Source organism: Morone saxatilis, unplaced genomic scaffold (genome assembly GCF_004916995.1).
Source record: "Morone saxatilis isolate NCDOM2014 unplaced genomic scaffold, NCSU_SB_2.0 Contig9, whole genome shotgun sequence".
Lineage (NCBI taxonomy): Eukaryota > Metazoa > Chordata > Actinopteri > Moronidae > Morone > Morone saxatilis.
Window position 1 is genome coordinate 11579110 of NW_023340268.1, and position 11978 is coordinate 11591087.

Consider the following 11978-nt stretch of genomic DNA (forward strand, 5'->3'; position numbering starts at 1 on the left):
TGTGTGTGTGTGTGTGCGCCCGCCAGTCAGCATGTCCATTATCTCAGAGATGTGAAACAGAAATAGTCAATATTCTGCCATCTTTCTTCTCCTCCCTCTCCCTGCTGCTCTTCTTACCCACCAACACTCATCTCACAGTCCATCTCACTTCCATCACTCACTTCTATCCTCCCATCATCTCCACTCATCCCACCATCTGCCCCTTCCTCCACATCTGTCTGTCTGAAGTATGCTTCACCGGCTTTCATCCTCGGACTGAAGCGTTCTTCTTCCTGTTGCTGTCGCTCATCTCTTCTTTCTCCACCTCACATCAACTCCTTCAGAACTTGTTTTTGTCCTTTCCTTTCCTCCGTTTTATTTAATTACTTCTTTTCTTTCCTGCATCACCCAGGTCCTTCCTGTTCAGTAAAGAGGGGAACCCCAACAAGCGTAATGTGCACAACGAGACGTGCCTCCACGTGCTGTGCCAAGGCCCACAGATCCTGCTGCTGTCAGAGGGAGCGCTGTCACCGCGACTGGCCCGACCCCAGAGGGACGAGCAGCGTCGTGCAGACAGCCTGCAGGTACAGACGGGCAAAATATAGTTCGGTGCACCAACAGAAATGTCAGGGTGAAAAAGTGCATTGTATAAAGTCATTGCTTCTGACAAATTTGGCATCCGAGTAATGTTGTCTGTGTGTTTGTGGGTTTCCCTCCCGCTGCCAGATGATCCTGAGCTGGACCGGGGCCAGGCTGGAGGGAGGCCAGTACGAGAAGGCCAATGTCAACGCCACCGACAATCACCACAGCACCTGTCTGCACTATGCTGCCGCTGCGGGCATGAAGAGCTGTGTGGAGGTGAGAGAAAGTGCGCGGGCCACCGAACTCACTTAGGATGAGCTTTGTTTTCCTGTGTGCCGGTCTGTGCTCCCTGTTATTGGATCTGGCAAAGATTTTACATCCAGTGAAACCTATCTGACAGTATTATGCCAGTTCTTGCATCAGGAGCATCTGCTTTGTGTTTCATTACTGTCAGATCCAAGTAGTGCTTCTTCCCTTGTTTTTCAAGATTATACAGTTTGAATTTGGAAGAAAATCCACTTCCTGAATCGAAACAAAAATTTAGCTCAACTCTGATATGGACGGCCGGGGGAGAAATTCATTAACTGTGTTTGCTCCCTTTCACTTTGTGCCTTTTCTCTCCTTGTTGTTTTTCTTTTTTTTTTCTCCCTCTTCCTTTATATGTCCCTGTCTACTTCCTTTTCTTGTATTTCTGTTTTTCTTTTCTACCGTCACATCTTCGTTTTCTCTTTCTTCTCCCTTTCCTCCTGTTTTCTCTCTGTCTGCTCCCCTTGCTCTCGCCTCTCGCTGCCTTTGTTGTCTTTTGTTGCCCCTTCAACTTCTTCTTCCTCTCCATGATCCACTTCTTTCCCTTTTTTTCCTCCCATTCCTTTTTGTTCTCTGTTTTGTTCCTCCTCGTCCCTCCCTCTAGCTGCTAATCCAGAGCGAGGCGGACCTTTTTGTGGAGGATGAGGACAAGTTGACGCCTTGTGACCACGCCGAGCGGCATCACCACACCGAGCTGGCCCTCAGCCTGGAGTCACAGATGGTTTTCTCCTCCTCTTCAGCTCAGCAGTCAAACACAGACGCACATGGTGACACCAACCTGCTGCAATACAAGGAGGTGAGACCACAGTTACGAGATCTGGGGGTTTCCTGCTGGCTGATTTTAAAAATGAACGTGTTATTTTTATGCTTGTTAAGGTCACAGATCTTAGTAACTCTGCAACTTTGATGCGTTCACTTCAAAGGGATGTCCTTACAGTCCTGTTAATGTAATTTATAATGATAACTGAGATATTCATCTTGCTGATTTGTCGGTAATAGAATATCACATTGTCAGTCCCACATCTTTACTCTCTTCACACCGAGGACCACGATGTATTTAATGATTGAGTTAATCACCACATACTCACAGGATCCAGAGGTCAGGACTGGACGCCACTTGTGATATTTTGAAAATGTTTTGTATTATCTTGCTCATTCATCTTCATCCAACCTGGGATTTACTCCGTTCAGCTAAGAAATGTCTACCAATACATTACGCTGAGTAACTGCGAATCTAAGCTTTTTTGTGCCACTTATCTGCATTGAACAGTGCCTATGACAGAATTATTACCTCTCACCTTCAAATGCCACCAATTTGTCACAAAAATATCATTTTTTCTCACAAAAACCTAAACTGTTTTTTACAAGTATAGTAATACAAGTATATCCACGCACGCACACACACACACACACACCGTGCCTCATGATTCCTGGTTAAATAGAGGGCACCGGCACAGTCTTCAGAACCGGCTGCTGCCAGCTGATAGCAGTTTGATCTTTCTTCCTGCAGTCAAATCTATGCTAATACCTAATCTCTCTTTCCCACCGCCACCAACCTGCAACCTCACTGCCCTACATCTCTACATCCCTGTCCTTTTCATTTTTACTCACACTATATTTTTCACTTCCTTACACATATCTCAATCTCATACTGTTTTTTTTTTTTGTTAAATAACTTTCTCCTCTTTCTGTTTCTGTCTTAACATTTCTTGCCCTCAACTCTCTTGCTGTCTCTCTTGTATTTCTCTCCGTATCTTCCCTAACACGTGTCCCACTCTCTCTCCTTTCAGCCTTATGAGGGACTGAAGCTTCAGGACCTGCGCAGGCTGAAGGACATGCTGATTGTAGAGACTGCAGACATGCTGCAAGCCCCCCTCTTCACTGCTGAGGCCCTGCTCCGAGCACATGGTGTGTATCTGTCTGTTAGAAGACACTGACATTCATGAGACCTTCACAAACCCTCACACCCCAGCCGTTGTCATGGCAATATTCAGAGACGATTTCATACACATTTCCTGCCTATAAACATGCGTGTTTCACCTCTCTCAGACTGGGACAGAGAAAAGCTTCTTGAAGCCTGGATGTCAGACGCTGAGGGCTGCTGCCAGCGCTCAGGCGTGACCATGCCCACCCCACCACCCAGCGGATACAATGCCTGGGACACCCTACCCTCACCCCGCACCCCCAGGACCCCACGCTCTCCCCTCACACTCACCCTCACCTCCCCGACCGACAGCTGCCTCACACCTGGAGAGGAGGGTTTGTCTATGGTGAGACACCCAGTGATTGCTGAAGATCATAGACATATTTCCCTTGGGAGCTATACACTATGTAGTAAACATTACAGTGTCTTTTTTCAGTCGGAACTTAAAACCTTTACAGCCCCAGGTCCTGCCTCAAACCGCAGGTATCCCCTGTTTTTAAATGAGAGCTGTGTGTTTAGAGACGACATGAATGAACAGACTTAAATGTTTATACAGATATTGTTTTTATTCTGGTTTAACTTTTAACAGAATGCCATGTGTCTCATTTGTCTGAGTAATTATTTGTTAGGTTAATGTCTAATCGTACTAGAGAAAAGGAGGTCATAGGCTGTCTTCTCAGCAACGATTCTTCTTTATGCTCTTGTAGTTGCACATAAGCATCCGCCACGCTGTGTGAGTTGTTGGAAAATAGGGATAATAATATTGGATGGCTGTAACATCACAACATGATGGTGATAATAAAATGTAATGTAATTATTTAACCTCAACAACTCAATAATATATCTATAATCTTCATACAGGTAGGATTTATTGCACGTCTGTTATATTGGTATCACATGACCTGTTTACCTTCTGTGTCCCTGCAGTGTGGAATCTGTCTCTGCTCTATCTCGGTGTTTGAGGATCCAGTGGACATGTCTTGTGGACACGAGTTCTGCAGAGCATGCTGGGAAGGGTAGGGACCTGTGTTTTGTGTATGTAAATGTTGCTGCAGTGTGTTTTGAACATTTATGTAATAATTTCCCTGTGTACAAACTTGTGTGTCTCACAGGTTCCTCAATGTAAAGATTCAGGAGGGGGACGCACACAATATCTTCTGCCCTGCCTACGAGTGCTACCAGTTGGTGCCGGTGCACGTGATCGAGAGTGTGGTTTCCAGAGAGATGGACCAGCGATATCTACAGTTTGACATAAAGGTACAAAGACACTCACCATACGCTCATTTAGATATTGGTGCTCATGTTCTTACTAAGGCTCACCTCAGCTAGAGAAATATTTTTCTTGCAACTGTAAATTTATGTTGTGTGACTTTGCCTCTTGTTCTTCCTCACCTACCTCTATATCCTCTATTATATATCTGTCTCCTCTCCCTCTCTCATCTCTCCCCTCCTCCCTACCTTTGCAGGCATTTGTGGAGAACAATCCTGCTATCCGCTGGTGTCCTGCAGCACGCTGTGAGCGGGCGGTGCGGCTCACCCGCCCAGGCCCCGGGGACAGTGACCCACAGAGTTTCCCCCTGCTGCCCTCCCCAGCTGTCGATTGCGGCAAGGGTCACCTCTTCTGCTGGTACACTTTATGATTTATCATAAAGACGCATACAATTATGCACCTCTCAAAGTCATCTCTACAGAAATACACGTAACAAATATTTTATTGACGTTGTTACTGGCATGTTATTTAGCAAACCAAAAATCTCCCTTGTTCAAGTAAAGGCCAATGTAGTGTTAAAACCACACACTGTCCCTCCTCTTCTTCCCACAGTTGGAAGAAGAGGCCACTGTGTTGAACATCACGGGCCTTATTGTTCACTAAGGGCTTTACAGCATTAACCAATCCTGTTTTTAAATAACTATGCTGGAAATCTTAATTTAGTTTAATTTCACTACCTAATTCTCTGTGTCTCACCCTCACTGTCTGCAGGGAGTGCCTTGGCGAGGCCCATGAGCCATGTGACTGTCAGATGTGGAGGAACTGGCTCCAGAAAGTCACAGAAATGAAACCTGAGGAGTGTAAGTCTGTTCCTGTGTTGTTTGTGTTTCCAGCTTTGTTTTTTAGTGTTACTGGGGATCATTTCAGCTGCACCTCAGTAAGCCAGTTAACAGCAGCTGTTAGTACGGCCTACCAGGATGTGTCTAATGTATATTTCTGACGTATTGGCAGGTGTTCAGGTCAATGATATTTGCCAAATGCGTGAGCTGGAGGGTGTATCTGCAGGACAGGTGTTTAACAGTTGAGATGCTGCTTGTGTGTGTTTGTACTTTCCACAGTGGCAGGTGTGAGTGAGGCCTATGAGGATGCTGCTAACTGCCTGTGGCTGTTGACCAACTCCAAACCGTGTGCCAACTGCAAGTCACCCATTCAGAAAAATGAGGGCTGCAACCATATGCAGTGTGCCAAGGTAAAAACATTAATCTGCTGTGTGTCATCATTTGTACAATGAGCATAAATAAAGTATAAATAATTCTGTATTTAGTTAGAATCATGAAATTATCTCTGCTCTCTCGCTCTGTAGTGTAAGTATGACTTCTGTTGGATCTGTCTGGAGGAGTGGAAGAAGCACAGCTCGTCCACAGGAGGCTACTATCGCTGTACTCGCTACGAGGTCATCCAACAGCTAGAGGAGCAGTCCAAGGAGATGACTGTAGAGGTATAAACACACACTGAGAAAAATACAGCTTTCACTGATGTAAACATGCTCACAGAATGTGTCCACATAAAAGCCATCTGAATTGAGTTGCATTTTCTTACAGGCAGAGAAGAAGCACAAAAGTTTTCAGGAGCTGGACCGTTTCATGCACTATTATACTCGCTTCAAGAACCACGAACACAGTTACAAGGTAATACACACATCCACACACACTAAAATGCTTCTTGGGACATGCGTTAGAATCTGATGATCATGTGTATTCTCTTTTCTGGTCTGTTAGTTGGAGCAGAAACTGCTGAAAACAGCGAAAGAGAAGATGGAGCAGCTGAGCAGAGCTTTCATTTGTCGTGAGTCTCTCTCATACTGATCTCAGCATGTTGTTGGGAAGTTGAGTTAGCTGCTTGTCAGCTGCTCAAGTATGTTCCTTTCAACCAATACAAGATTTATGGTGCGTTTTGTTTTAATTATAATACATGAAAGCTGTCTGCAGTATAGTACTGACTAGCCGTATTGCTGCAGGAAAGGCCGAGGCTGTAATAGTCTGTGTACTAGTGTCTTATTATTCTTGACAAACATGAGGTTGATAGTGTCATTAAAATAAAAATAAACCAATCTTTTCTCACCCAACTTTGTGTGTTTTTGCCCTTTCATCTGGTCCAGGTGAAGGCACTCCTCCAGACACACGGTTCATTGAGGATGGTGTGTGTGAGCTGCTGAAGACGCGACGCGTCCTGAAGTGCTCTTACCCTTATGGCTTCTTCCTACAGCAAGGCAGCACCCAGAAAGAGATATTTGAGCTCATGCAGGTAATCTAATACATATGTGTGACACGTAGCCTCCGCAAGAACAAGACTAGCAACTTTAAAGCCCCTCTAGTGATCCCTAAAGACTGCTGTGTTCGAACAAACAAGGTACTGTTTGTAAATCCTGTGGTAATCTGAACATTAGGTTTTGTATTTCTCGTCTACAAATTGGTATTTGACCTATTGGTGATGCTAGACGACAGGTCAAAAGGACATTAATAACCTCGCAAATATTCACAGTAAATCAGCTTGTAGTAGCGGAGATACTGTTTTCATTCATTTACTGTATAAGATTATTTTGCACAGAGCTCTCTTAAACATATAACACATTGTAGGTTAAGATATAACCTGAAGTGTTTGTGCAGATTATAATGTGTATTTTGCACATTTTGTTTTGTATTCTCGTTATAAATCACTGATTTTAAACTTCTCACTATATGTTTGTAAGACATCTTTAAAAGGATTTATTTTACTCATACAGAGTGTTGAGATTATAGTGACTGAGTTGAGCCTAAGAGAAATATTTGAACCACCAGACCTCCATTTTGTCTATTTGTCAGAAAACTCAAACAGGCTTAAAATTGTATGAAGTCTCCAGTGAGATAAAGAATACTCAAAATATACTCTGCTCATGTCTTATCTGTTGCAAATCCCTTTTTAGATTAGAGTTTGTGAACAGATGGAAGTTAACATATTGTCTTTTGTTTCTTCCCAGACGGACCTGGAGATGGTTGTGGAGGATCTGGCCCAGAAGGTCAACCGACCGTACCTGAGGACGCCCTGCCACAAGATAATCAGCGCGGCCCGTCTGGTGCAGCAAAAGAGGCAAGAATTCCTGGCATCAGTTGCCCGTGGCGTCGCTCCGAATGATTCTCCTGAGCCTCCACGCAGGAAGTATGGACAAACACACTCACACATACTCAAACAGTAAAAGGTTTTCGTTTGCTTCATCCCTCCATCGGCAGGGATGAAGAAGACAAAGTAAAAGTGAATATCTGATTACAAACTTTGAGTCATCTGCTTTGTGTGTTTACGTTTCGTTCAGTTACCCTGGAGGATCATGGGACTGGGAGTACCTTGGCTTTGCCTCCCCAGAGGTGAACAGAAACTCCTCCTGTACCACCACACACCTTTTTTATGTTCTGTTAACTTTTGGTTCACGCTAATGCTATTCCCTTAACCTGCTTAGTGACCTAAGTCATCTAATGCACGACTGTGGCTGCAGCTGACTGAGTTTGCTTATGTGTGTTAAGATGGGGAGTCGTCACTCTGTACTGGGAGCAGGAGAACGAGAGAGACAGTCACAGGTAATGCACCGCAGTTCCTGGCATCTTGTGCATATGCATGGGCTAAATTCTGTTTATTGAGCCTAAAATTGTGACTTACAACACCGCTTTTAGAGTTGCTTTTGTAATAACACAGCTTGACTCGCTCTTTGCAGGATTATGCTGACATCCAGTACCGTCGCAGACACAGGCCACGGCGCAGAGGAGACATGCTGAGTCTGCACAACCTTAGAAGCAGCAGCAACACACCAGAGACCAGCAGGAGGAGTGAGAACACAGGTCTGGCAAACCTTTCAGTGTTCTATATATATATATATATATATATAAGAGCCTTTATTACAAAAAGGATTATGCAAAAAGAAAAAAGGTGTATAGAGTGTATAGAGCACTGTATATGCAGCATTTTCATTTACGTATTGCCAAATACAACTGACGGCAGATTTTTTATAGCAATATAAAAGCAAACTCTTGATCCTAATCCAGCTCCATTCTCTGCCTCCGTCAATAAATTTTGACTTGTCACTACACCAGACAACCAGCAAATGGGATTTTAAGTTATTGCTCCATGAATCTGGTGTGGTCGAAGCACACAGAGGCATTGGTCACTGGGATCAATGTGCAATCAAGCTGTACAAAGCAGTCCTTGTTTTAATGCAACGTTTTTTACTTCCAGAAGCTCTGGAGAGAAGTGAGGGCCGCAGGAGAGTGCTGGGCTCTCTGGATGAAGATGACCCTAACATCCTGCTGGCCATCCAGCTGTCCCTTCAGGAGTCCCGCAGAGAGCGAGGCCTGGAGGGAGGGATGGAGGGAGGGATGGAGGGAGGGAGGGAGGGTGAGGCGCTGGCAGATAAAGACAGACAGTAATAGACAGATTAAGACTTTGGGCTCAATAACATGAGAAGTAAACATCGACTGCGACCGGTCGGGTCAGTTTGACTTTGGGGGGAGCAGACGATCAATCGGTTTTCTTCTATAAAATAATAATAATAAAATAAATAAATAAATAAAAATAAATTAAAGCGGAGTTGTACGAGGGACAAAATCAGTATCAGTTTGTATCTTCACTGCTTTACTTCCATCAGACTCCATTGACAAAAACAGTCATTTAATCTCACATACACAGGAGTTCTGCCTGGATCTGTTTGTATGTTTGTGTTGTTGTGTGACTTTGGTGTTTTAACATATTAGTTTGGATCCGTACTAACATTAGTTTGCTGCAGATCGAGGCAGCGGTGGAACCAGCAACTCCTGTGTCCTGTAAGATAAAATCGCTGCTTTTGTAAATGGAGTCTGGTGAAGAGAGCATATTAGTCAGTTAGTTTTTTGAAGGGAGACTGTATGAGGTATTTATCCATAGTAAATAAACAAAAACAATATCAGTTAGTGTATTTAGGATATTTAACCACTTTACTTTGCCATCTGATCCCCCTTTATGATGAAAAACAGCATTTATATCAATCTATCCTCTCTTCATAACCACCAGACTCCTTTGACAAAAACAGTGATTTTATGTCACAGAACAGAGGAGTTGCTGGTTCCCCGCCGCCTCGATCCGCAGCAGCTAACTTCAGTACACAGAAATCACACAATAACACAAACAAACAAACAGACTGAGGCAGCGTTGAACCAGCAACCCTCCCGTGATTCCTGAGGTTAAATGACTGTTTTTGTCAAAGGAGTCTGGTGGCGTTGGAGAGAGCGATACAAGGCTTCAGTTTCCTGTCTGACGTCAGGGTAAAGCAGTATAAATATTCTAAATGTAACACGCTGTACATTACCTAACTTGTGTGCCGGTAACTTCATCCTGTGCAGCCTTGTGTGTTTTTGTTAGAGAGATACCTGTGTCCAACAATGGTGGAAGAAGTATTCAGACCCTTTACTCAAGTACTAATATACATTACAAGTAAAAGTCCTGCAGTAGTAGTAAAGTATTACTATACAGTGTATACAGAATATATGTACATCTTCTAAATCATCCTCTACTTTATCATCACCCCTCATTCGTGAGTTACTGTTACTGAACTAATAACATTTCTATTTCCTGTTTGCAGTCACAGGAGGAAGCGGACCGACGGTTTATTCCGTCGCCCCCTTGGCCGCTCTAACGACAGCCACTGCCACGGTAACGGAGGGGTGATGGAGCGAAGCTCTCCACCGGTGACGGGTCACTTCAGCCCTCGAGAGCTGCTGCTGGGACGAGGTCAGGGTTTGACCCCGCCCCTTGATAGTCCGGAGCGGCGCCGCCGTTCTGCCGCCGCCGTGACCATGACGGTGAGCCGGCATGATTCGCTGCGGAGGCCGGAGGACACGCCCATCCGGCGCTCGAGCAGCGGGCAGCACGGCTTCAGTGACTCCCATCGCTCCAGAGCGCTGGACCCCGACACTCTGGCACAGGTACACACATATTATTCTAGCTTACATAGGCCGCATTGATTACAGCTGCATTAATCAATAATTAATGGATTAAAGGAACAGTGTGTATAATCAACTCTCGCAGTGATGAACCAACAGAGAATCATCAGCTGAACCTGCAGCTCCTCTCGGCTTTACAGAGCTTTATAGTGAGTTTTAGTTTATTGTTTGTCTGACCACAACTTTACTGTCCTGGTTTCGCTCTCATGGCGTCGTTTTCAGAGAAAAAGCTGTAAGTACTCACAGTTCACTGCCTGCAGACAGCAGACACAGTTAGAGACGAGCTGGTGAACATAGTGGAGCATTAAGCAGCTAAAGAGACCAAAACAGAGCTAAAAGAGGGCGAATATTGGACTTACACGAATCCAAATTAATGATAATGTTGCTCCGTAACGGCTGGATGTGTAAATAAGCAATAAGTTTGTCATTTCAACAATAAAGGTGATTATATGTCAGTGTTCACAACTTGTTTCTGCTGCCCCCAAGTGGCCAAAAAAGTCTTCATGGCCTCCTCTGTCGTCCTCCTGCAGGACATCGAGGAGACGGTGACTGTGGCTCTGGGGGAGTTGAGGCAGCTGGAGCGGCAGGGCTGCCGGCCGGCTCCTGACGTGGTGCTGGACACTCTGGAGCAGGTGAAGAATGGGCCCATGACCGCCTGCTCCTCTGAGTCTCCCAGCCCCCACAGCACCCCCAGCACCCCGGGCACACCAGGAACCCCCGGCACCCCCGGGACGCCCGGGACACCCGGCACCCCGAGCCCCCTAAGCCCTCTGAGCCCCCTAAGCCCGCTCCCCGGACCTCCGCCCGGACCGCCAAGACCGGCCAACCCTTCCCCCGACACCCTGGGCTCCTTCAAACCCGTGGCAGCCGCTCGCATCGGGGCTCCGCTGCGGCCCCCGGCCCTTAGACCAAAACCTATGGTCCCACCCAAGAGCAGCACCCCGCCTCTGCCCCCACCACTGGACAAATCCTGCACCATGTGAGCCAAACCAGGCCGATTTAAATGGCCAAATCAGGCCGACCCGGGCCAAAAATGGGCCAGAAGAGGAGATCAGGGTACTGCTTAATGTTTATAATCAACATATGAGGGTAGAAACGGTAGGAAAGAGAACAAAGGTTTAAATGTAGTAATAAACTATAATATATGACATGACCTATGATATGATATGCCATGATATTTATGTGTTGTCAGGTTGGTGTGTACTCTTCTTGGTGTGTAGGAGTTTACTTTCTCCATGTATTGAAGCATTTATCAAAGGTTAGCTAAAAGAACTGCTGATAAAAGAGACACAGCGTATAGAGGCAGAGCAATCCTGTATATGAGAGGAAGAGAGAGAGAGAGAGAGAGAGGGGAAGACGAGGCGGCGGGGGAGAGTATAGTTTCGGGGGCTCCGGTAAAATGTAGTTTTTAAGTGACGTGAATGTTGGCTGTACTGTCATGACGATGGGCCCCGCGCTAGCTAGCTGAGGAGCCTATCACCAAAAAAAAAAGGCTGCTGTTTTCCTTAAAAAGACTTTATCCCCGATCGGCTGCTGTATCTTGAGACTGCGTTTAACGAGGAAGAGGAAGAGTGAAACGGATGGTTTTCGACAACGTCCTGTGTGACTTTATTTTTTTATTTTTCCACTCCAGGGTTCAGCTGCTAAAGCTCACTTAACACCTCAAACCACGAAACGCCTCTTGAGGTGGTCGGGTGACACCGCATTATTTAACCTTAACGTCCGAGCTATTTAATGAATGTTTCCAGTATTTAAGAAAAAATAATAATAAACATTTAAAAAACGACTGTTCAGCCATCTATTGAATGTTCAGTGAGCTGCTGCGGCGACTCGCTAAACTCTTTAAACAGCCTTTCCTTGTGTTTGGTTGAGTGGTGGAGGGAGCTTGGACAGAACTTTTTCTGGGACAGGGGGATCAGGGGGGAGGTTGGTTGCTGGGGGGGTGTATGATTTTGTTCTTGTTTGTATGTATGTGTGT

General features: G+C 45.3%; 1 protein-coding gene across 1 annotated transcript in view; it reads left to right on the forward strand.

Annotated features, from left to right (window-relative positions):
• Positions 1-31: 31 nt before the first annotated feature.
• LOC118343190 (ankyrin repeat and IBR domain-containing protein 1-like) overlaps positions 32-11978 on the forward strand; it is a 16362-nt gene continuing 4415 nt past the window's right edge. The window contains exons 1-20 of the mRNA XM_035681947.1: positions 32-51; positions 392-563; positions 706-837; positions 1472-1663; positions 2658-2775; positions 2917-3137; positions 3719-3807; positions 3904-4048; positions 4258-4418; positions 4773-4861; positions 5120-5250; positions 5365-5499; positions 5603-5689; positions 5780-5846; positions 6160-6305; positions 7018-7196; positions 7348-7399; positions 7556-7609; positions 7744-7867; positions 8262-8387. Of these exons, the coding sequence (XP_035537840.1) occupies positions 32-51; positions 392-563; positions 706-837; positions 1472-1663; positions 2658-2775; positions 2917-3137; positions 3719-3807; positions 3904-4048; positions 4258-4418; positions 4773-4861; positions 5120-5250; positions 5365-5499; positions 5603-5689; positions 5780-5846; positions 6160-6305; positions 7018-7196; positions 7348-7399; positions 7556-7609; positions 7744-7867; positions 8262-8387 (2440 nt within the window). The remainder of the gene's footprint in view (positions 52-391; positions 564-705; positions 838-1471; positions 1664-2657; positions 2776-2916; positions 3138-3718; positions 3808-3903; positions 4049-4257; positions 4419-4772; positions 4862-5119; positions 5251-5364; positions 5500-5602; positions 5690-5779; positions 5847-6159; positions 6306-7017; positions 7197-7347; positions 7400-7555; positions 7610-7743; positions 7868-8261; positions 8388-11978) is intronic.